At 41.9% G+C, this 25773-nt stretch overlaps 1 protein-coding gene across 2 annotated transcripts in view; it reads right to left on the bottom strand.

Annotated features, from left to right (window-relative positions):
• LOC130571459 (bactericidal permeability-increasing protein-like) overlaps nucleotides 1-25773 on the bottom strand; it is a 34495-nt gene that overhangs the window by 584 nt on the left and 8138 nt on the right. The window contains exons 1-14 of one of the 2 annotated variants that reach the window (XM_057362434.1): nucleotides 3245-3316; nucleotides 2952-3069; nucleotides 2662-2773; nucleotides 2367-2498; nucleotides 2085-2240; nucleotides 1547-1610; nucleotides 1399-1459; nucleotides 1199-1290; nucleotides 896-1102; nucleotides 728-787; nucleotides 478-645; nucleotides 330-397; nucleotides 193-235; nucleotides 23-104 (exon numbers count right to left, since the gene is read on the bottom strand). In XM_057362434.1, coding sequence (XP_057218417.1) covers nucleotides 23-104; nucleotides 193-235; nucleotides 330-397; nucleotides 478-645; nucleotides 728-787; nucleotides 896-1102; nucleotides 1199-1290; nucleotides 1399-1459; nucleotides 1547-1610; nucleotides 2085-2240; nucleotides 2367-2498; nucleotides 2662-2773; nucleotides 2952-3069; nucleotides 3245-3295 — 1414 coding nt within the window. In that variant the 5' untranslated portion in view covers nucleotides 3296-3316. Of the gene's footprint in view, nucleotides 1-22; nucleotides 105-192; nucleotides 236-329; nucleotides 398-477; nucleotides 646-727; nucleotides 788-895; nucleotides 1103-1198; nucleotides 1291-1398; nucleotides 1460-1546; nucleotides 1611-2084; nucleotides 2241-2366; nucleotides 2499-2661; nucleotides 2774-2951; nucleotides 3070-3244; nucleotides 3317-25773 lie in introns of those variants that run through there. The other variant, XM_057362435.1, reaches the window with a different exon arrangement.

Below are 25773 nucleotides of genomic sequence, written 5' to 3'. Positions count from 1 at the left end.
ATTAAAGTGAAAAGATTCTTACCATTAACCTTGGGAATTACTGTAAATTCAAGGATTGTTTTTAAGAGGTTGTCGAATTGTGATGATGCTTGAGGACTAGGAACCTGTTAATTAAAATGTAATGTTAGTGTAAGATTCTAAAGAATTACTTTAATTAATTTAATTTTACCCTTGTTAAACATGTTTTCTTACCTCAAATTTTCCCACATAGCTTTTGTTTACACTCAATTGAATTCTAAAAGAATTACAGATTTACTTACAATCATGTCCTGTAAAATCATCAAATGAATTGGACAAGCTTAGACTGTGAACAGAACTCTAGTATTCACCTGTTCAGGGTCACACTTGCTATCAGGTTGAGTCCAGCTATATTTACTTTAGCACTGGCACTGGCCTCCTGTTATTGATAGAAATGTTCATGAAGAAACACAATTTACATCTTATTTAGGTCAATCACGTCCCTCCTCTGTGACTTACCAGACTGAGCACAAATAGTGGTGATAGTGTGTTGTTTTGGTGGATAACATAAGCCGTCACTGTCGAGCTGACTTGAACAGTCACATTGTTGGGTTCAAAAGTAATAATGGGCTCCTTCACGGTCTTAACCAGCAGCCTCATCTTCAGGCCCGGATACAGTTTTGCAACCTCAAACAACGAATAAAGATCTTATATTGAATGTTTTTTCCTTTGATTTTCCGTGAATCAAATGATTATGTGATTCTCATACTTGTGGAATGGAAGCTTCAAATATTTTGGTATTCAGACGAAAGTCAGAATCAGGTGAAATCTGTAGATAAAAAATATTTTGCAATCTGATGTGGTTTGCCAAATTATAGTCTTTCATATGCTCACTAGAATTCATAAGAAACTGTCATTTGTGAGAAGCCAAACTTACCGCTCGTCGACTGGCAAATAAGCCACCAAGTAAGTCATCTGTGATGTCAAAGCTGAAGGCACCAGCATTGTGGTATGCAAAGGCTGCTGAGTTGACGGTGAAGGCAGATAGTCCAATGTAGAGCATTTTTGTGTTCTGGGAAGGCAGTGCGAAGGGTTTGGGGAAAAAGGGAGGCTCGTTGCGTTGCCCGATGTTGTAGAATACACCCTAAAACATGCAAAAGTAAAACAAAAAAGATTAGCGTAACTTCAAACATATGTTTACATAAATTGTGTTTCAATAAAGTATACAGCTTATTATTACCTTCAAACCAAGGTCAATAGATTCACTAGAGATGAGAGCAGATCCCAACATGGAATAGTCAATCTCAACATACCTGTCTACTTTGGCTACAACTAAAAAGTCAAAACAAAAAGGTCATTCTTTACAGTTTACATGAGTAATTGAAATGAAAGATTTTTATACCAATCTAAACTACTTTAGTAATGATTTAATTATAGCACCATTTAACGTAGCTAGCTCTGTGTTAATGTCAGGAATGGATTTAGCCACCAGGGGGCAGATCTGAAACAGCAGAAAGATTGATTGAAATTAAACTGGCATGCATCAAAATTTCTGTTAATTCAACAGCGAATGGGTCAGATTTCTCACCTGTGCCTGCAGAGAATTGCGTATAGGTCTTTCAATGAAGGATCGGAAGAGGTTATACAACCAGCTGCCATAGATACAGAAATTAATTGTAACTTAAATTTTATAATACACATAAACATATACTGTACACTGTAAGAATGAGTGACAATTCATTAAAAACCTGTCATAAAACACAAAATAATCACAACAATATTATATTTCACATTAAAAAGTAAATACTGTTTTGTTTTTGGCTTAAGGAAATGTTTAAATACATTTTATATCAAATTTATAAAATCAATCAACAAAATTAATCAACGTGTTATTGCTATTACAAAAACAAATATTTGTTAAAATCCATGTTTGTTAAATTCTAATTAGGTGGCATACAATATTGATAACTATGATTATGGTCATAGTATCATGGTTCTGAGATTTTAGGGAATATTATTTAGCTACAAATGCCACCAGTTTTAAGAATAATTTATATTTAAAAGCCAACATAGCATTGAAATTATTATTTTTTAATTCCCAAATAAACCAAGTGGGTTAATATTACCTGAGTCTGCCACTAAATCTGACGTCGACGTCCCTTACGTCTGCTGTGCAGCTGGTCATGCTGACTGATGGGCGACCACGGTTGTCATTGTTTACTGCAATGGTGACACTAATGGTCACTCCACTCACAGTCAGATCAAATGATCCACTGGCTTTTCTGTGAGGTGATAGAGATGTTCATTTTTTCATTACATTTTTAGTTACATCACATTAATCGTTATGTTGGTATTGATTGTGTAAATATGTTTTTACTTTATTTAATAATGGGAGTCGCTGTACTTACATGAACCGAAGGTATCTGACTCTCCAGTTCCCCTGAGCTTTGATGTTGGCATTATCAATTGAAAGCCTAACTCCAGTGCCAGAAACTAACTCCACTGTTGATGTGGGTAGTCCCAGGTTTACAATCCGAATCCTGTCCAAAATGTAAATATTTCAGGGTAAATGATGTTCTCCTCTCAGTTGTAAGAATATGACAAAATCATGAAGATGTAATAATATGATATAGAGTGTTTGTTTTGGAAAAGGTTAATTAAGTCTGACCTGGAAAATACTGAAAGGATAAGACAGTAACTCACCCTGTGACGCTATACTCCACTTTACCAATAAAAATCTTTTCTGTGCCACTCTGGTCTGGTAGACTGATGGTACTGAACCTTTGCTGCAGAGTGGCAATTCCAAGCTGCCGACCTACAGTACGGTCAAAATACGAAGTGCCTTAGATATAGACTCTTTACATGACCAGATTGAGACAATACTTGGTCCAAGACCAGATTGAGAACATGTTTGATTCACTTCTATGTTGGATTAACTCATAAAACATAAAACTAAACTAAAACATACAAGCAGTTGTTTTGCCAACTCTTACCATAATCAAGCCCCTTCTGAGTTAGTTTGACTTTAACTCCAGGATTGGCAGCTGTAGAGACTGGCACCAGGGCCAACAAAGTCAAAACACACCAAACAAGCATCATTTCCCAGTTAGCCTATAAGAGATGCAGAATTGAGACATATCAAGAAACAGCCCTTCATGAACCAATATGTTTCTCTTATACATGTTAAAGATATGGTATATAACTGAAACAATCTAAACTCAAATATTAATAAACTCTATTATTATCATTACACGCACAATCATATCAGCTATAAATGTTCATTTACCTTAATTGATGCACTACAGTATGTGGTTCTCCTCTTCTTCTCTTTGTGCATGAATTGTCAGGTCTGTGGTGGATGAACGTACTGAGAGAAGCTAGAGGTCGAACACTTAAATACATCCTGGACATCCTGGTTTATTTGGGAACGTCCTGGTTTACCCGGAACATTCTCTGTTTCATCAGGTGTGTCCTTGTCTCCCAGCAATTAATTAAAACATTTAAATATTTCCTGGTTTTAGCTATCCGGCTTTGACTTCATTATGAATTGTCTTTGATATACATCTAATAAAAACATTTAATTTGCATGTGTCACCTGTTGTGTTTGTGATGTTTATTGTATAACTGTTTTCAGAAAAAAGTCTATTGTAAGTTATTGCAATTATTGTTTTCTGTTATACTGCCATGTTGGTCGGAACCGCACCCACGTTTTCCCACCCACTGTTGCACTTGTGTGTATGGCTGAGTGACAAAGAAATCTGGTTATATTCAAGAACTAAAACTAACAGAAATAAAGGATACCATCATAAAATATAAAACTAACCATCATCAAAATCCCACTACATGTCTAGATGATCCTGATAAAATAAAACACTGTTGAGCATAATAAAATATAAGCTAAAGGTGGTATATATATGATTCTCTTCTAAAACTTTCAATGTAAAAATATTTTTGTATACATGCCATTATAACATTATTTATGTGCATCATTGTCACGAGATATCACACACAGAATCCACAGAAACAGATTTATTGAACGCAACAACAAATGAATTAACAGGCATCAAATATACAAAACGTTTGCACAGATGATGATGGGGAGAATAGAGGGAGCTAAAATGGTGTAGCATTTTATTACAGACAGGGGACAGATGAGGGAGCTTGGAGGATCATGGGAAATGGAGTCCGGAGGGAAGTCACATGGAAACGAACCGGGAAACAGACAGGACCATTACTCCCTCCTCCAGGAATGTGCTGGTAGTTCAGGGCTATGGCGTTATTATAATGACAAATGTCGCGAGCGCATTATTACAAGGCAAAAGCGCATTCTTGTCATACGAGCGCGCGAATCTCTCCGCTCGCACGCCGAATTCCTTTGCTCGTGCACAAAACTGGACGCGCGCTTTCAATTATACGCTGCTCTCTTATGAATTTTCTCTCCTCTCGCTCAGTGAGCGTGTGCGCACTCAAAATGCGTGCCTTGCGTCCACGAATCCTTTGCTACTCTTGCTCTCGAGAGGTCCTCCTGCGTGTTCCAGGCATTATAGGCTGTCAAAAGTAGTCAACCAATCAGGGATAGGCTTCCACGGCGGGCCAATGAAAACGCGACCTCTTACATGGCATCTTATTGGTTGAAAGTGACTCGACGTTTTCAACGAAGCGAGATGGATCCACCACGTTCTCAGGTAACAATATTAATATATTTGATGCAACATTATTAGTCAAATGTGTATTAGAAATGAACAGGGGCATTAGGATGCTTGTAGGCTACATATAAACGTCAGTTTAACTACCATGTTATTCAGACAAAACAGGCCAACACCCTCAAGTTCATGTGGTCCTCATGCATGTCCTACACTAAACATAGTATTGTCAAAATAGTACTAAATTGATTACCGAACAATTTAGATTGGTGTCTTAAGTTAGCTTTATTCTAAAATAATATTTACTTCAAGTAACGGTACATATCAAAACAATAATAGCAGTGGAGCATTTGGAAAATCATATAATATTCTATACCTATTTGGTTATGCATTTAATGCGTTTGCTGACAGACACTGTAAGTGTTCTGCATTCAGTGTTCCAGAAGTTCAGGGCATATAACTGAACTTCTATGCAATATACCAAACGCTCCCTTACCGTTCATTTATAATATACATTTGATTAATAATGTTGCATCAAATATATTAAAATTGTTACCTGAGAACGTGGTGGATCCAGAGGCGTATTAAGACCTCATGGTGCCCCCCATCCACCCACCCACCTACCCACACGCAAGAATCCACTCATTAAAAGGTTTATATATTAAAAGATTTTATAAGAATGAAACTCAGCAATTTACAATGTACTATTTTACAAGAATTACACATTAACATGACACTTTTGTAGAAAAGAACACGAAAAACAACTCTTTTCATCAAGCATTTTTAACAATTAGGCCTACTGTAGTTAAGAGGTCGCGTTTTCATTGGCCCGACGTGGAAGCCTATCCCTGATTGGTTGACTACTTTTGACAGCCTATAATGCCTGGAACACGCAGGAGGACCTCTCGAGAGCAAGAGTACCAAAGGATTCGTGGACGCACGGAACGCATTTTGAGTGCGCACACGCTCACTGAGCGAGAGGAGAGAAAATTCATAAGAGAGCAGCGTATAGTTGAAAGCGCGCGTCCAGTTTTGTGCACGAGCAAAGGAAATCGGCGTGCGAGCGGAGAGATTCGCGCGCTCGTATGACAAGAATGCGCTCTCGCCTTGTAATAATGCGCTCGCGACATTTGTCATTATAATAACGCCATACAGGGCGCCTGGGAAACACAGCCCGCACAGGAAGCCAGGCAGGTGCAGGCTGCTGTGGCCGTGATGTTGGAGACAGGAGGGCAGAAGTTACAAACGGTCGCCATGGCAAGGTGACTATTGACGATCACCATGGCTGCGACGTAGGTTCTTGGGGAAATTGGGGAAGTTCAGGGAGGTGCGTGTCACCCAGATGCATGCCTCTGCTAATGCCAGTATGGCCACGGTTGGGATCTCCGGACAGCATTTGAGAGCCACAGCGGGTACATGGCTGAGCTTTTGAATGAGAACAGACATAAAGATGAGCTCCGGGACGAGAACAGGCACTACACAAGATTCAGGAAAGTGAGTGAGCACCTCACGGAGTTCAGGAGAGTGAGCGGGCTCCTCACAGAGGACAGGGAATTGCACATGCTCTCTGGTGAGTTCAGGGGAGTTTGAGTTCGGGAAAGAGGGCGAGCACCTGGCTGTGCTCAGGGAAGTGAGCGTGAGTTGAAGCAGACAGGACTGTGACAATTATACAACGTATTAAACACAGAGAGGTTGGAACGTTTCGATTCTTATAAATAGCAGTGTATTGTAATTTCAATGAAATTGGGCTCATCAGAATATCTTTTACTATTTCACACATAATGATTGGTGAGCGCTGATCGCACACTGTTTTGCCCCTATTACATGTAGTGTGAACTTGCATTAGTAAGCCTTATTTTACTTGATTTCAGTCAAAATTCTGAGTATTTAAATCTAGTTTTAGTTAACAAAAATTGTTGTCAATCAATGACACAGGTGTGGCTGTTTAGCCAGTAAATAGTTATTCAGGCTGTCAAACAATCTTTGGGCTGAGAGTTAATCAGCAGCAGCAGTTATTAGACAGAGTTGCCTCTCCCTTCTTAAAATGTTGACCGTTTTTATCCACCGTGTAATGAAACTATTGTCCATTGTAAAAGTTACTTAGATTTTGATCACAGATAATCCACTGGGATATGCAATTGCTTGCCACCTACGCACAACTAGTCCTGATATGATATGTCGTTCATGCCATTCAGTGAATTTCAGCTTTTATTTTTAAACTACTTTTAGTCTCATATTTTTCATCCATGTAATTGCATGCTAATAAGGTCACAGTTAGTGTTTAATGTTTTGGTTGTCATCTCTTGTCATTGTCTTTTCTTTAAAAAAAGAAGGTCCTGAATGAAAACTTCTCATCATAGTTTTGGTAAAAAAACAAATGTAACAATAATAAGGTAAGATATGCCTTGCAGAATATACAAAGGAAATTTAAAAAAAGAAAAAAAAAAACAGGGATAACAATTGAATTTTGCTTTTAATTTAGTTAATTTAGCCCCGAGAAAACTCTTTTTCATAGCATTTATTTAAATGTAAGTTTTATTTATGCAATATCAACATTTTGTAGATGCAAGGCATTTGTAAATTAAGGACAACAATTGTAGCTCGTGTACATTACCAAAAGACAGCATGTTTCATAACACAACTCTTTCTAGACCAGGGGTTCCCAAACTGTGGGGCACACAGCGGAAAAAGGTGGGTCACGCAAAGCCACTTGGCTGTTGTGGTGCATTACACTTGCAAAAAGATTATTCCAATGATTAACGTTGACACTTTGTTCACTTGTTTATGGTGCTTGGACATCAGCATGGATGAAACACGTTCATACTAGTGTTTTGATTACTTTACAGGAATTATTTGTTACCAAAAAAAATTGTAGTTACATTTACATTGTTCCATAGTTTTGATAAGTTTTATATGTTAAATGTGTAAAATCAAGGTTGACTTTGGCTACACAACAGTAATCAAGCATTTCAGAAGCAGTTAAGTGTGTGAAACTCAGTCCCTGGAGGGCTTAAGCTCTGCATAGTTTAGCTCCAACCCTAATCAAACACACCTGATCCATCTAATCAAGATCTTTAGGATTACTAGAGAACTTCAAAGCAGGTGTGCTTGAAGCTAAACTGTGCAGAGTTGCGGCCCTCCAAGAACTGAGGTTGACACATGTGAAAGGCATGCAGTTGCCTTACAGAAAGTTATGAAACATTTAAGAACATACTTTCATGTAAATTAATCAATATTAACATTTACATTTAGCAGACGCTTTTATCCAAAGCGATTTACAGTGCATTTTAAGCTAAACATATTTTTTATGTGTGTTCCCTGGGAAGGAAACCCACAACCTATCGCAATGCTATACCACTAAAACACAGGAAGCACTATAAATTCCAAATACAATATCAAGAGGGATAAATAGAAACAATTTGAATTTTTGGCCATAATTGTGCAGCTCTACCATAAGGTTTTTTTTATATATTACAATTAAACGTCTTCATTTACGACAAGAAAAAAAGCGAACAAATATTTTTACCCCATATTTCTCCATTTAAAAAAAATTGGTAGGTCTTGATTATCCTTACTTAGTGATCAGAATTAGGAAATCAGATTAGGAAAGGTCTTAAACTGTTCCTTGGGCCTCCCCAACACTTCACATGTCAGGCTTAATTAAGACACCTAGTTCACGTCATAGACTACCCTATTAATTATGTAATGAATCAAAGAATGGTTTAGAAACCTCTAACCTTAGTTATGAAAGAAAAATGTGAAGTGTACAATAAGGTGTTGTCTTTTCAGGTGTTACTGTGGGTGTATCTACCAGGAAATTTTTAAGTACAGTTCATTTTAAACATAACAGGTTTTTGAAACTACTATTTATGTTGTCTGTTTTACTAGCTTAGACACAGGAAATGCAAGGACATGAGTTCAGGCATGTATAAATTACGTTACTGGAACAAACACACCTTCAAGAATCTAGATGCAATAGTTAAATCTATACATTTTGGAATCATGATTGTAATGAAATAGTCTTATAAAATAGTGAGCATGAAGTGCACGTCGAGTTCAAGTTAAACTTTTATCAATGTCTAAATGGCAAAGTTGACAAAGAAATAGTCCTCCAGCGGACTAAAGATAGTACGAAACATTTTTTGAATGTAACTCAATATTTTTGTTATTTATAACTCAATATTTTAGTTTCGTGTGAGACAAATAGACCCTAATAGGAACAGTTTAGCCCAGAATGAAAATTCTGTCATCATTTTCTCACCCTAATGTTGTTCCAACACCATATAGATCGTAGATGTCGCTTGGCTTTTTATATAGTTTTTGATTTTTATGTCAAATAAAGAGGTATTTAGTCTGCCAAATGCATAAATATATAAAAAGCTTTCCCTCAATAATGAGATCAATGAACTAGATCTTGTCTTGACTCGTATCTGCCCAACTAATTGCCCGATCCATTCCCACCTCCTACAAGCTATCTCTCCATCACTTCTACCTCAATTTACGCACATTATAAACACCTCCATCACCACTGGTACCACCCTCACCTTATTCAAACTGGCCCTGATAGCATCTTTGCTCAAGAAACCAACACTTAAACTCTCAATTGTCAGCAACAACAGACCAATATCACTCCTACCCTTCCTTTCCAAGGCCCTCCACCCAATCCATTCCCACCTCCTACAGGCTATCTCTCCATCACTTCTGCCTCAATTTACGCACATTATAAATACCTCCATCACCACTGGTACCATCCCCCAGCTCATTCAAACTGGCCCAGGTAACATCTTTGCTCAAGAAACCAACACTTAAACTCTGTTGTCAGCAAAAACAGACCAATCTCACTCCTACCCATCCTTTCCAAGGCCCTCGAAGGGGTAGTATTAAAAACGTCTCATTTACGGATGTAACCTCCGCTCCCTGATGGAGGGAATGAGACATTGTGTCGAGGCAGGTTCTCAAGTTCAAACCCCATTCTATAATCTCTGATTGTACTTTTAAAAGGCCAATGAACTTGGCGAATGGCATGGCATGCCAGTCTCCGCCCCGTGCATACGGGTATAAAAGGAAGATGGCATGCCCATTCATTCACCTTTTGGGCTGAGGAACCACAGAGGCAATCTCGGTCGGCGAAGCGTTGTGCATGAAGGACACAATGTCTCGTTCCGTCCATCAGGGAAAGGAGGTTACATCCGTAACCGAGACGTTCCCTTTCTGTCGACACAGAATGGGTCCTTATACGAAACGCCACGGCGCTGATCCGCGTCACGACAGCGGAGAGACACAAGTGAGCGTAACCATGAATCGTAACCCTCCAGTGGTGTAGTAAGGCATCAGTTCGAGGGAGTCAACAACGAGAGGTGCTTACCAATGGCTGTACAGGTGGTGGCCTTCCTACTCTAGAGACGAGATAGCCGCATTGCATCGTAAGGAACACTGGGAAGCCCTACCTCCTCACCCCCTCGGGGGGATGCTATGGAGACAACATCTGCCGTAGGGAAATAATACGTGGAATACCAACACGGTCTCACCAGTGGGGAGATCTCATGGGAGTAGTAGTGCGGGGCCCCAACCTGGGGGGCACAGAAGAGGTGGAGTCCACCGAGGGGAGGTCACAAGTTCACCAGCAGGGGAACCAAGAGTGAGGAAACGTCAGACGGGACGACCCAAAGGGGGAGTCACTACGTGTGGAGCACTAGCTCAGGTATAGGGGTTCACCTCGTGAGGGAAACTCTACATAAATACATTTACAAATTTAACAAAGATGCCAGGGTCTCAATGACAGTCTTCAACAGTACTAAATTAAAATATTGTGCAGGAAGTTAAAACATTTTCATTTCAATCAACATGACAGAACTGGTGATATAATCTAAGAATATTAAGTTTGCCCATATCTTGTAATAGAACAGCACAACTTTCATAGCCCAAGATTTTCTGATAAATTCAAAGCATACTGAAACAAATCAACACAATTTACATGTCTCTCTGTTAAAAGTGCTGGCCATCGGACTTTCATTTGTGACACTGGTGGCTCCTCCCCATTGACTTCTTGTCTTCTCAAAGAATACGTGCTGCTCATAGCAGCATCAACAAAGATTATGTCTGGAGTCCTCTTCGTCATTTCTACAGCTATTTGCTCTCTTTCCTTGTCTAGATTTTCCCGGTCTTTGCCCTGAGGTAGATCTGGAAGACAATTTGTTTCACACTGTCTAGGTTTCTTAACTTTGTTTCACTTTCTTCTTGTCTCCCCAAGACCTCTCTTTTCAGAATTTACTTTCAGTTCCCGACAACCTGCATCTCTCAGCTTTTGTCTGTAGTTGCCCATTATGAACTTGATACTTATTTTCCACCCATACCATCCAGATGTGGAGCTTGGCTCTTTGAGACAGGGGTGTTTTTCAATTAAGGCAGATGCTACACTTTCAATCTCTTCATTCCCTTGATAAGCTTTGTATGAGTATATAGTTTCTGCAAGTTTCTCAAGAATTTCAATCTTCGTGTCTCTGGGAATTGACAGAAGTGTTCCATCCTTTCCAAATGCCTCATTCCTTGTCTTAGCCTCAGCACCACATCATATGTAAAAAGTGGAATGGGAAATGGCTGCGAACGGGTGGCATATGGCTCTGAATGGATGCTGGCTGAAGAAGTTGATGGAGATGACGATTCACTTAAAACTGCAGTGTCTACACTGGAGTCTGACAATGTATCTGGACAGGGGATGGAAAGAACCTTCAGTGTCGCCTTGTCTTTAGGCAGATCAGCTACACATGTAAGATTACAGAAATCATGGAAGTCTTCATCTTCATGTTGAAGGTCAAAAGGGTCTTTCAGCTGGAGCCTGCTTTTAAGTTCAAGCTTGAGGCCATCAACAGAATCTGGAACAGGATCAAGTCTAACTTTTTTAATGTTCTGTGGGGAGATGATCACACAAAACAGCATTTTGTTGTAGGAATATAAAATTCCAGGGTTTCTCTGCAACTGGGGAAAAAGTAAAAAGATTACATTGATTAATGATTACATCATAATGTGAACACCTAAAAAAATCATGTGCATTTCAACAAATGTACCTTATTGAAGCAAGAAGGTTTTTGGTGTGATTTATAGCATGCCAGCTCTTACATATGGATAAAGTGGATGGTATCCATTGAGTTCCTGGGTTTCCACAACCTGCAGTTCAGAAAATTCCCTCTGAGTACTTTGTACCATAGATGCATGCATGGGTTGTAAGAAATACAGTGTTTATGTTTCCATATTTATGCTCCATGGCCTGCCTCACTGAACATTCAAGTGTGTCAGGTGAAACAACAGCAGCGCCTCCTACTTATAGATCAGGTTTGAAAACACTTGGCAAGTCAAGGAAGTAAGCCAAAGCAAGCTGATGCTTTTTGGCCTGAGTGAGCAAGACATTCTTGAAGTTTTTACCGTCATGTACAACTCTCTTAAATAAGTTGTGTTTCACCTCAAGGCGAATAGTCCAAAAATCTGCCAGAGGCCCAAATCGACGAATCATTTCAGGATAGTGTTCCAAGAAGTGATGCTTGTGGAGAATGTGGTAATCTGGGAAACACTCTTTCATCAAGCACCTGTGTTCTGAAATTTTGGACTCCAAGTAGCACAATGTCTCATCAGAAAATTGTCAAGCAGCTAGGAGCTCAATAATATCTTTCAGATCTAGTAAGATTGGCCAAGTTTTGTCTCCTTCTGGTACTATGTGACCCATCATCAATGGCAGTAGCCTTATCAGGGTCCAGTTTTCATGGCAGTTTCCACCAATGGAATGTTTTGACACAAATGTCTTGGAAATTTGTTGTGGTTTGTTAGTTTTATCAGTAAACTTGAAAGGAAAAGACTTGATGACAGCATTAAGGTCATCTAATGTGAAGTACCTTTTGGAAATAAGGGACTTTATGCAAAGACTTAGCTCTCTTGGTACTATACCTTCAACAAACAGGTCATGCATAAAATCTGGAGGAAACCCTTGAACTGTGTGGAAATAATTAAGTTTCTCAAGAACACAGTCTCTCTTCACTCCATCCAGGGAAACCAGTGAATTCGTCTTCAATTCCTCAAGGGTCTGTTTGTGAGTTTCAATCGTCCTGAGTGGAAACACCCCCTCTCTGACCTCATGCAAGTCAAATTCTGCAGATATTGCCTAGCTAATCGCAAGGATATTATCAACATTGAAACTTTCTTGGAAGCCAGCTAGCGAGTGGGCCCCCAAGTTGTCTGCTGAAACATACAAAACGGAACCCTTGACACTTGCTCCCAATTTTTGAACATATAATCCTTCCTCTTCAAGGACTTGAATGTCCCTAATCAGTGGTTGAAAAATGGCATCATAGCCATAATTCGTTACATCATTGCTATTGCACAGACAAGCCAGATAAATTGATTGTACCGAAGACCTATACTGTGCTGGCAAGTTTGATATTACCCAGTACACTGCACAGACCTTATGCTTTTTTTGGATGTTCCCAGTGGGTTACATACCTCATAGTCATCAATATACATCCCAAGTGCAATGCTTAAACTCCCTGAGGAGAGCAAAGGATTCTCTTTGCAGTACATTACATCTCTGTATGTTTTAATCTGACCAGACTGGTTAGCGTCCTCCACATACCTCTCCAGAGACAAGCCGTCCTGGCAGAGCTGCAGCAACTGGGTCTCTGGAGAGAAGATGTAGTCGTCCAGGTCCGAATAGACAGGTAAGTGTTTTGCTTGTAGTTATGGAGGATGAACTACATGAGTTAAGAGACCTAGTAGCTCAATTAAAAGCAGATAACGAATGGTTGCAGCAGGAGCAAGTGCCTGTTGTGCTGCCGGGTTCGTCTAATGTTTCTATCCCTGCAGTTGTAGACCCCACACTCATTGGTGCAGGTGCATCGACAGCTGAGCGGTTTGTTGTTATCCCTCACGATCGGACATGCGGACATTTTGCTGCGAGATCAGTTCGTCGAATATGTTAATGATGGTGCTTAAACAACTGGAACTCGATGAACTTAAACAACTGGTGCATCGTCAGCCTACTGCTACGTTGTTTGCAGAGGTGGGTAGAGTAGCCAAAATCTTTACTCAAGTAAAAGTACAAGTAACTAGAGAAATTGTTACTCAAGTAAAAGTAAAAGTCACTATTTTAAAATTTACTTGAGTTAAAGTAAAAAAGTATGCAATGAAAAAACTACTCAAGTAGCTAGTTACTTAGTTACTTTGTATCTGATTATATAGGCCTACTACATAAAATTAATATTAATGCCAATATTTTAATATTACATTTTAATCAATATTTTTAATTATCATAAGCAGATATCTTTGCAATATACTAGAGAGAATAAAGAATAGACAAACACAGAAGAGACAAGCATTTCTGTAAATTTCATCTAGTCCTGATGTCAATGTAGTTTACACAATTTATTTAGAATAATAGACCATGTCAAACTAAAGCATGAACTAAACTCCGAGCATTTCCTAAGATGATCTAGAGCATCTGCAGTGATCTCTTAAATGAAATACACACTTTTGAACAAAGCTCATGTTTTCTCGTGCTGTGTCACGTGTGTGTTGTGAAACGCTCTTACTTGTAAACAAACAGTAAACAGTGAACCACACGCCCATCAACAACTTTTCTTCCTTCTGTTCTTCAAATGTATATTTCTGCAAGCCCACGTCTCTGTGTCTGACAGGTAACGTGTATGTTGCTGTGTCTGACGAACAGGTCGCGCGGGTGCGCGCATATGGCGGGCATTTATCATTGCTGGCAAACAATATGACACATTTGCAGTTTTGATTGTATAGATATAGATTAATATCCACTTCATCCAACGCTCTTTGTGTTCTGCGTGTTCTTAAGTTTCGCGCTACGAGGAGTGAGTAATCAGTCTTAAGATGATTCAGATCGTGCTGCGAACTGAACAAATCATTTGAACTGATTCATTAGCCTATTCAAATGGTTTTGCCCATTGTTCAATTAATGCTTTCAAAATAATCGACTCAAAAGAATCGATCACTCGGGAATGCCCGTAAAAAGAGACGACAACCTTGAAATAAACAACGCGTTTTAAAAAGCATATTTTAAAATGAAGGAACGAAGGAACGTCACGCAATGTAAGTTATGTAACGAAGTAAAAGTACAGATTTTCTATTAGAAATTTACTCAAGTAAGAGTAAAAGTACACACTTTTAATGTTACTTAAAAAGTACATATTTTCCAAAATGTTCCTCAAGTAAATGTAACGAAGTAAATGTAGCATGTTACTACCCACCTCTGGTTGTTTGACGTGCGCAATGAAGCCCTTAGTTGGGAGAGAGAGGGCATGCCTGGGGGGTTGCATAGTCGAAGTCAGTCTGTTCCATCCGCTTATGGTATTTGCTATGGGGTGCAAGGACATCAATTTAATGAGAGTAGTAGCCGTTCAGCAACGTCAGAAGTTGGGTAATTACAAGAGATGCTTCAAAAGCAGCAACAACAATTGAATCAGTTAACCCAAAGTATGTCTCAGCTTCAAAATCCTCAGTCACGTTTGTGAACATCAAAGGCTCAAATTATTTGTAGAAGGTGTCAGCAACCTGGTCATTTTGCCAGGGATTGCGAAGGGGACGGAGAATTTCTTGTCTTCCACCTGCTCGCGTAGATTACGCTTTAATGAGGGGTGAGCAGTCATCGTCTGTGCAGCCGCCGAGTTGCAGGGCCACAGCATTTTATTTATTTGTCCTATATTTTACCAAGATAAGAAACTCACTGAGATTCAAAATCTCTTTTACAGGGGTGTCTTGGCCAAGATCAGCAGCTGAGTTTACATAACAAGTACAACAGCATAACATAACATAACATAACACAACACAGAGTAGGCCTACTCAGTTAGATCATAAAACATTAAAACAGTTAGAAACAATTGCAAATCATTAATTTGCTCTCCAAATTCCGTAATAACATTTTAAAATGACTATATGACACCAGACCATACAGGTTCATCTCCATTTGGAGAGTGTTCCAGTCTGAGGGTGTCAGGATCACACGTGGGGAAGAACCCAGATGCAGGCAGGCAGTGAAGGGGTTAACACACGACTTTATTAATAAACAGAAAATAAACCAAAAACCGACACAATTTAAACTAAACAAAAGAAGAAAAATAAATACTTCCCTCGATGGGGCGTAAAAGAAAACCAAAACTAGACTTAAAGATATAAAAACAACAAGACTAACCAAAACAGGGAAAAACAGAAATGGTTTCAGGGTAAGTATTTTCAACAGGGATTTCAAGACACTACTCAAACAGAGGACGGCACAAAGATACCATACACAATGACACAAGACAATGAAACATGAGGGCATTTTGAAGGGAAGACAAATGAAGGGTAATCAACGAGGGCAGGTGGGAAACATTAGACACGGCAGGGAGGCAATACATGAAATGAGAGGGGCGGGGCCAAAGACAAGACACGAGAAAGCACATGAATGTAAAAACGTAAACAACTCATGGCTTTCTCACATAAAACCTAAGGGCTCTGTCCCGATCCTGCCACATGACTAGAAATTCATGAACAAGAAGGCAGGACCGTGACAGAGGGAGCAGCGTGTTTAAAAGCAGTCTTCTATAATAGAAACAAGTATTAGGCTCTGACACATCCTGGGGGGCACGTTTTGAGTTTCTACCGGTAATTCGTTTAAGCAAATTGGGTTAAAACCCCTTGAACTCAGGTTGCTAGCTGGCTTCTACTGGGGTCAGTTAAGGCAGGGCTCAAATCCCTGTGGTTAATGTTGGCGTGACCAATCTCATGCGTTATTCTTGTGGCATGATGGGCACCTAGAGTAGCATCTGTGGTGTATGTGCCCATAGGTGTCACCGAGGTTTGGCCAGTCATGGCCATTATGTTTTTTCCGGTTGTGCACGTGGTGCCCGTCGTATAGTAGCCCACTGAGATTGGGGTCTCTGTCAAACTTTATGTCCTGAGCTGATCAGATCCTGGGACTGATACTTGGGTATTTTGTAGTGTCATCGTTGGGGTAACGATGCATAACTGGGAGGAGTACTGCAGGTCAACACTCCAATGTACTTCACCTCCCACGACCAGTAGGTGCAATTGCAGTGTCTAGTGTAATGGGTAGGACAGTTGATGCTTTGTTCTGACCCTGGAACTGAGAGTGCCAAGTTTGTTTTTGCTTGTTTCACTGTCGGGGCGATGTTGCAGAAGCTGGGGTTGGAATGTAATGGGATTTGGTGAGTGACAGCTATGTTAGCTTATCAGTGAGTGTGGCATCTTATTTAACGGCCAATTGGTTGTAGCCTGGTATGCGTCACGTCCGATCCGACACCCAATAGTCTAGATAGTCTAGATAAACTGTCAGTTCTGCAGTACTGTCTAGCCGCCATTAACAATTGGATGGCAGACAATTTTCTTCAACCTAATAATGATAAAACTGAGTTGTTGATTTTTGCCCCTAATAATATTACTCTTAAGATTAAGCAGTTTATGGGGGGCTTAGTACGGTCTGACCGCAGTGACATAAGAAACCTGGGTGTCATCTTTGACAGAGCTACCTGCTTTAACAGTCATGTAAAGTCTGTAGTTCGTTCATGTTTTTTCCATCTCAGGAACATTGCTCAGATTAGATCTGTGGTCTCAAAAAAAGAGATGGAGATGCTTGTCCATGCCTTTATCTCATCTCGCTTGGACTATTGCAACGTACTTGTTTGAACAAATCGTCTTTGGAACGATTACAAGTTGTACAGAATGCAGCTGCAAGACTATTGTCTAGTTCTCCCTATTGCTTTTAGAGTGCAGTTTAAAATTTTAGTAATTACTTATAGAGCCTTGCATGGTCAGGCACCTTCCTATATTCAGGATCTATTATATGTACATTCTCCTGGTCGGTCTTTAAGGTCCTCATACTGGGACCTTCTAACTATCCCTAGAACACGTCTTAAGACGAAAGCTGACCGTGCTTTCTGTGCTGTGGCTCCAAGGCTATGGAACTCTCTCCCTCTAATACTGAGATCAGTGGGCTCTGTAGACTCTTTTAAAAAACAACTAAAGATGCACCTTTTTGGACAAGCTTTTAATTAATAAATACAGTTGGGCGGTTCTTAAATTTCTGAGACATTTGGTCTCTAATTTTTTTTTGTGTGTTTGTTGTAAAAATGTTTTTAATTTATATTTACCTATACGTATGTTTGATTTGTGTTTCTGATAGTGTTGTAAAGCACTTTGTGATTCCTTGTCTGTGAAAGGTGCTATATGAATACATTTTACTTACTTACTTACAGACAGACAGAATGGCTTAACCAACTGTCTGCTTGCCATCTCACGTCGCAGAATACACAAAATGTACAACATGTAATAATCCCTTCTCCCGAACATCATAAAATAGAGACTGTGTCTGTCCCGCTGATTAGCAAACATAAAATAATGCGTAAACCTCTTGAAAGTAATTTAATAAACGTTAAACAAATTAAACATGAACAAAATACAGATAATCAACTGTTACGACTCGGATTGCTAAATATTAGATCTCTCTCTAATAAAGCACTTTTTGTTAACGATATGATAACAGATCATAAAATAGACATGCTCTGTTTGACAGAAACATGGTTAAAACCAGATGATTATATTACTTTAAATTAATCTGTCCCCCAAGATTATTATTATAAACATGAGCCTCGTCTAAAAGGCAGAGGGGGAGGTGTCGCAGCACTTTACAATAACTCTTTTAGCATTTCTCAGAAGTCTAACTCTAAATATAATTTTTTTGAAGTCATGGTTCTTCATGTTTCAACACCTAATACTAATGATAAAACTTTTTTTAAATTTATTCTTGCTATTGTATATAGGCCTCCAGGGCACCACACAGATTTTATTAAAGAATTTGGTGGGTTCTTATCAGAACTAGTACTGGCCACAGATAGATTCCTTGTCGTTGGTGACTTTAACATCCATGCAGATAACGTTACAGATGCCTTAGGAATGGCTTTCAAAGACACTCTTAACTCCATGGGCGTTAGTCAACATGTGTCAGGACCCACTCACCTTCGTAATCATACTTTAGATTTAATACTGTTTTACGGTATAAATGTGGACGACGTTAAAATCCTTCAGCAGAGTGAAGACATTTCGGATCATTATCTGGTATTATGTTTGCTTCATTGGCCTACGGCTGCAAATAAAACTCCTTGTTACAAATATGGTAGAAGAATAACTTCAGCTACCAAAGATGTGTTTCTCGTTAATCTGCCCGAATTGTCTCAAATCGCTAGCATGAGAAATAACGTTGAAGATCTTGACATTACCACTGAAAATTTTAATTCCACCTTCTCGGAAACGCTAGACACAGTTGCTCCTCTACGTTTAAAGAAGATTAAAAATGGCAGTCCCACACCGTGGAATAATGAACACACTCAGGCTCTAAAGAAAGCAGCCCGAAAAATGGAGCGCATCTTTAAGAAAACTAAATTAGAGGTCTTTCGTACAGCATGGAAGGATAGTATTCGAAAATACAGGAAAGCCCTAAAAACTTCTAGATTGTGACTTCTGATCCTGTATATCAGCATAACAGTGATGAATTTATGAACTACTTCACAAATAAAATCCAAGATATTAGGGAAAAAAATATAACAATGCAATCAGAAGTGAAACCCTCTGAACAAACTAAATACAGCGGCCTTAAGGAGATAATGCAATTATTTTATACCGTAGATCAAGATGAGCTGTCTAAAATCATTAGATCATCTAAATCAACAACATGCATGCTAGACCCTATACCTACAAATCTACTGAAAGAGATGCTCCCAAAAATTATAGATCCTATTCTTGGTATTATTAACTCATCTCTGACATTAGGACATGTGCCTAAGGCATGTAAGGTGGCTGTTATAAGGCCCCTTGTCAAAAAAAACCAACTCGACCCGAGAGAACTAGGGAACTACAGGCCTATATCGAAACTACCTTTCATATCTAAAGTTCTGGAAAAAATAGTTTCAACTCAATTATGCTCCTTTCTCCAAAGGAATGACATCAATGAAGAATTCCAGTCTGGATTTAGAGCATGTCACAGTACAGAGACTGCTTTGATCAGAGTTACAAATGATCTGCTATTGGCGTCTGACCGAGTTTGTATCTCGTTATTGGTGCTGCTAGACCTTAGTGCTGCATTCGATACCATTGACCACAGCACACTCCTACATAGAGTCGAAAATTATGTCGGCATTAAGGGAATAGCTTTGAAATGGTTTAAATCTTATTTATCCGACCGTTTTCAATTTGTAGCAATAAACAATGAGGTGTCACGCAAATCGCAAGTCCAGTACGGTGTACCACAGGGCTCAGTCTTAGGGCCTCTGCTCTTCTCATTATACATGCTACCTCTAGGAGATATAATAAAGCGACACTGAGTTAGCTTTCACTGTTATGCTGATGATACTCAACTTTATATTTCCTCGAAGCCTTATGAAACACAGCAGTTCCATCGAATAATGGAATGCATAGTCGATATAAGAAACTGGATGACTAACAACTTTTTATTACTGAACTCGGACAAAACAGAAGTGTTACTAGCTATTGGACCGAAAACTGCTATAAGTAACAACCAAGAATGCTGCTTAACTATTGACGGATGTTCCATAAAACCCTCGTCGTCAGCTAAGAATCTTGCCGTTCTATTCGATAGTAGTCTGTCATTTGAGAGCCACGTCGCTAACACCTGTAAAATTGCGTTTTTCCATCTTAAGAATATATCTAAACTATGTCATATGCAGTCAATGTCAGATGCAGAGAAGTTAATTCATGCATTTATGACATCAAGACTAGATTACTGTAATGCACTGTTAGGTGGTTGCCCTTCAGGCTTATTACAAAAACTCCAACTGGTCCAAAACGCGGCAGCTCGAGTTCTTACACGTACAAAATAGTATGAACATTTTAGCCCGGTTCTGTCAACCTTGCACTGGTTACTTATAAAGCATCGTGTTAACTTTAAAATCTTGCTGATTACCTATACAGCCCTACATGGTTTAGCTCCTAAATGAACTCCTTTTGTATTACAGTCCTTCATGTGCATTACGCTCTCAGGCGTCCTGTCAGTTGGTAATACCTAGAATTTCAAAATCGAGTGCAGGTAGTAGATCCTTTTCCTATCTAGCGCCTAAACTTTGGAATAGTCTTCCCTGCACTGTTCAAGAGGCAGACACACTCTGTCAGTTTAAATCTAGACTAAAGACACATATTTTTAATCTTGCATACACTACAATTCCATAATATAAATCTTCAGAGGTTTTAGGCTGCATTAGTTAGATCAACCGGAACCAAAACCACAACTGATGTACTTGTTGCATCAAAGAGTGCAGAACAGTACTCTACTCTCAGCTAGTCTTGTCTCATTGTTCCAAGGTTACCACAGCGAGCAGGATGCAGTTCATGGCCTGACCTGATGGTAGAGCGGAGAATGGGAAGCAGCGACCTGACAAGAGCTGAGATGATAGAGCTGGATAAAGAAGGACGCGGTCACCTGACACGTCTTCACCACAAATTTCAAATGCTATTAGATTATTAATGATAATCTTAAACTATAATTTACCTTATTAGTAAGTTTATTTATTTTATTTAGCCTTGTTGTGCAAACTCTCTGGAGTTTGTACAGAGGCAGCATGTCATGGTTCTGCCCCATCTTGTCTTGATTTTCTTGACCTAGTGGCAGAACCATGGCAGAGCAATATGCAAAAAAAAGTAATCCTAAAGTTGTAAACTGTGAAAGACAGACAGTCGTGTGTGTTTGTTCCCTGTAACAACCCAGTCTCAAGTCAGTTCGTGGCATAGGAACTGTTAGTTAAGGAATTATTGATTCGTTTTCATGGATATGAATTTCCCCCTTTTTCATGTCAGTCAGCACAGACTTTTTTCGTGTCACTCAGCAGGAATTTTTGGTTGTGTCACTCAGCACGACTTTAAATACACAGACCATGTGTGTATACATTCATAACCGGATACCAAAGGAAGTTGTACATATAAGGAGGGGGATAACCAACATCTTACCCCACCCAAACTCACAGCCGCAAAGGTTAATTTTGCTTAAACAGGAGGGGCTCACAGAGAGCGCCTGTAAATCGCCCATGCGTTTAACCAATGCAGGGGCTATAAGCTGAGCGGTTTTAAGCATCAGGGAACAGAGGTCCACAGACAGCAAAGGGTCAAAGGGAGAGCTCTTCGGAGCTCTCAATACCGTGGGCAGATTGAGCCAGTCGTCGAGGCAATGAGGAAATGAACGGGCGCTTGGTCGCACAGTTGTCCTCTGGGGCAGTCATGCCCTAATGGTTAGAGAGTCAGACTCGTGACCAGAAGGTTGCCGGTTCGATTCTCAGGGCCGGCGGGTAACGACTGAGGTGCCCTTGAGCAAGGCACCTTACCTCTACTTGCTCCCCGGGCACTGCAGTGATAGCTGCCCACGGCTACGTGTGTTCATGACTTGTTGTGCGTGTGTTGACTACTCTCTGGATGGGTTAAATGCAGATGTCACATTTTGGTTATTGGTCACCATACCTGACAAATAGGTCACTTTCACTTCACTTTCACTTCAGAAGAGCTTGCTTGGAATGAGGTCCAGCCACAGCGAGACCTGGTCCCTTCCTCACTTGATTATCAGGGCAGCGTCTGAGGCGCAGGGTCCACTGTGATCTTTGGCCAGGGTCCCTGGTGCTGAGGGTAAGGGGCGTGGCTTTAACCGGCTTCTGAGTCGGCGCTGGCTTGGGGCGAGTGGATGAGGACCTGGAGCCGGGTCTCTTTGGCAGGAAGTGCTTCAAGCCTGCGAGTATTTCTGCGCCGCCGTGAAGCGTTCTGCGAAGCCCTCCACCGCGGGTCCGAAGAGGCCTGCAGGAGAGATCGCAGCGTCGAGGAAGGGGATTTTTTCAGCCTCCTCGATCTCCGTGAGCGTCAGCTCGAGCACTACAAGACTGGCCATGGATCTGCCTATCGCCTGGGCCGTGGCCTTGGTGGCTCCTAGTGCAAGATCGGTTGCGCTCTGCAGTTCTCTGAAGGACGCTGGGTCTGTTCCAGACTCATCCATCCCTTGGAGGATTTTCGTCTGTTAGACCTGGAGCACCGCCATGGAGTGAAACGTTGAAGCCGCTTGGCCGGCGGACGAGCATGAGCATCCAGAGAGGGCCGAAGTCATCTTACACGGCTTAGACGGGTGGGATGAATTCACCATCCATCCAACGGCCGTGGGCGGACACAGATGCGTGACCACAGAGTCATCGAGGGGAGGCAGCCTCTCATAACCCTTGTTCTCTGCACCATCGACCGAGGTGAGAGCGGAAGAAGTAGACTAGGGGGCGCGCCATAACCTGGTAAGTTCTTTGTGAACTTCTGGGAAGAATGGTGAAGTTCGCTGACGAGAGGCCTGGGGGCGCCCCGGCAGGAACCACTCATCCAGGCGGCTGTGAGCCCACTCCAAACCCAGCTCCTCCACAGCCTCAGTGAGGACCCGAAAAAACTCGGAATCCACCCCAGGCTTGGGTTCGCTGTGTTGTGCAGACAGCAGGGGGGCGGGGTCAAACACTGGGCCTGACAGCTCGTCCGGCAGGAACCACTCATCCAGGCAGATGTGAGTGGGTTCCTCAGGCAAAGACCACTCCAAATCCGGCTCCTCCACAGCCTTAGTGAGGACCCGAAAAAGCTCGGAATCCACCCCAGGCTTGGGTTCACTGTGTTGTGCAGACGGCAGGGGGGCGGGGTCAAACACTGGGCCCGACAGCTCGTCCACAACGAAAAGCCGCTACCAACATGCTGTCGTCCTCCTCGAATTCGCTTCCGCCAAACGAGACCACATCACTGGCGGTGGCTGAGAGACACTGGTCAGGCTGGGAGAAGCGAACCGGTGAGATTTCTCTCTGTGGAGAAGGCGAGGCACGCTGTGGGGCGTGAGCCCGCTCTTCCCCGAGCGCTTAGATCCTCTACCCCGCTGCTTCTTTCTCACTTCTTGTGAGGCAGAAAGTGGGAGTGCATGAGGGGTGGATTCACTTTCTGAAAAGAAAGCTATACCTGAGCGTAGAGAGGAGAGACTCATACTCTCGCTGTCACGAACGTGGGTGGTGAGGACAAGGACAGAGGACCCAAGTGCAGACAGCGGGTAAGGGGTTAACAAGACAGACTTTAATTATAACTAAAAAATACAAAACAAAGACCCACGTGGGGGAACATAACAAAACATAGCAACAAGGACAGGGACTAACTAGACTAGAAATAATAACAACACTTGACATAACCACAATAAACTAAACTAACTACAGAACAGTAACTCACCCACATGACACAAACACAACGCAACAGAACAATGAACCAGCACGAGACAGAAGACACAAGGGCATTAAATAAAGGGACAAATCAAAGGGGAACAGGTGTGGGGCATGAACTAATGAACAGTCAAAACGAGGGATACAAAAGGGCGGGAAACACAGACAAGGACCGGAGAGAGTATCGAAGGCCGACAGGGTCAAAATGACTCTCTCCACATAAAACAAGAGGTTCTATCATGGTTCTGCCACTAGGTCAAGAGAAGCAAGACAAGGTGGGGCAGAACCATGACAGAAGCCCCTCCTTAAGGAGCAGCATCCTGATGCTCCTCAAGGAACAAACAAGACTAACAGACTGTGACAAAAAAACATAACTATACAAACACGACCAAAAACGTGATACATAGAAAAAAAAGTCCAAACAAAGACATGGGCCGGCACGAAGGCCGGCTGACAGACACGGCGCCGGCTGGACAGTACATGGCGCCGGCTGGATGGCCGGCTGGACAGTACATGGCCCGGCTGGAGGCCGGCTGGACAGTACATGGCGCCGGCTGGAGGCCGGCTGGACGACATGGCGCCGGCTGGAGGCCGGCTGGACAGTACATGGCGCCGGCTGGAAGGCCGGCTGGACAGGACATGGCGCCGGCTGGATGGCCGGCTGGACAGGACATGGCGCCGGCTGGATGGCCGGCTGGACAGACATGGCGCCGCTGATCGCTGGCAGGCACCGGCTGGATGGCCGACTGGGAGACCGGCTATCACCGGCTGGGCAGGCCTGGATGTCGACATGACAGGACAGGATGTCGGGCGGCTGGGCAGCATCTCCGACGGCTGGGCAGCGCTCTCTGGCAGCTGGGCAGCAAACAAGGACAAACAACACACAAACAGTCACTCGACAGGCCTGGGCACCAGCTGGGAGGCCGGCAGGGATCTTGCAGCGGGAACAGGACACCGGCGGCCTCAACCCTGGAGGGGAATCCGACGACCTCAACCCTGGAAGGGAGCCCGGGGTCTCGATCCTGGACGGGTTCCGGCAGTCTCGACCCCGGAAGGGAGTCCGGCGGTCCCGACTCTGGAATGGAGCCCAGCGGCCTCTACCCTCCAAGGGAGTCCGGCGGATTCAACCCTGGAAGGGAGTCCGGCGGCATCGACCCCTCCCGCTGAGATCCCTCTGTCTGCTGGGTCCAGAATGGCTGGTCATTCTGTCACGGCTGGGTGGAGAGACAAGGACAGAGGACCCAAATGCAGACAGCGGGTAAGGGGTTAACACACAACTTTAATATAACTAAAAAATACAAAACAAAGACCCACTGGGGGAACATAACAAAACATAGCAACAAGGACAGGGACTAACTAGACTAGAAATAATAACAACACTTGACATAACCACAATAAACTAAACTAACTACAGAACAGTAACTCACCCACATGACACAAACACAACGCAACAGAACAATGAACCAGCACGAGACAGAAGACACAAGGGCATTAAATAAAGGGACAAATCAAAGGGGAACAGGTGTGGGGCATGAACTAATGAACAGTCAAAACGAGGGATACAAAAGGGCGGGAAACACAGACAAGGACCGGAGAGAGTATCGAAGGCCGACAGGGTCAAAATGACTCTCTCCACATAAAACAAGAGGTTCTATAATGGTTCTGCCACTAGGTCAAGAGAAGCAAGACAAGGTGGGGCAAAACCATGACACTCGCAGTGAGGGCATTCCGTCTCCTTGAATGTGTCCTCAGCGTGGGTCTGCCCCAAGCATGAGACACACTCACCGTGACTGTCAGTAGCGTGTTGGAAGACCTCACATGAGTGACAGGGACGGCGCGGCATTTGAAACAACGCCGCAGGAAATTTGCTCTTTTAGAACGCCGGATGGTGGCAGGGAAAA

Source organism: Triplophysa rosa, linkage group LG20, assembly GCF_024868665.1.
Source record: "Triplophysa rosa linkage group LG20, Trosa_1v2, whole genome shotgun sequence".
NCBI lineage: Eukaryota > Metazoa > Chordata > Actinopteri > Cypriniformes > Nemacheilidae > Triplophysa > Triplophysa rosa.
The sequence above is the reverse complement of the archived record's forward strand: the minus strand, read 5'-3'. Positions and strand labels throughout refer to the sequence as shown.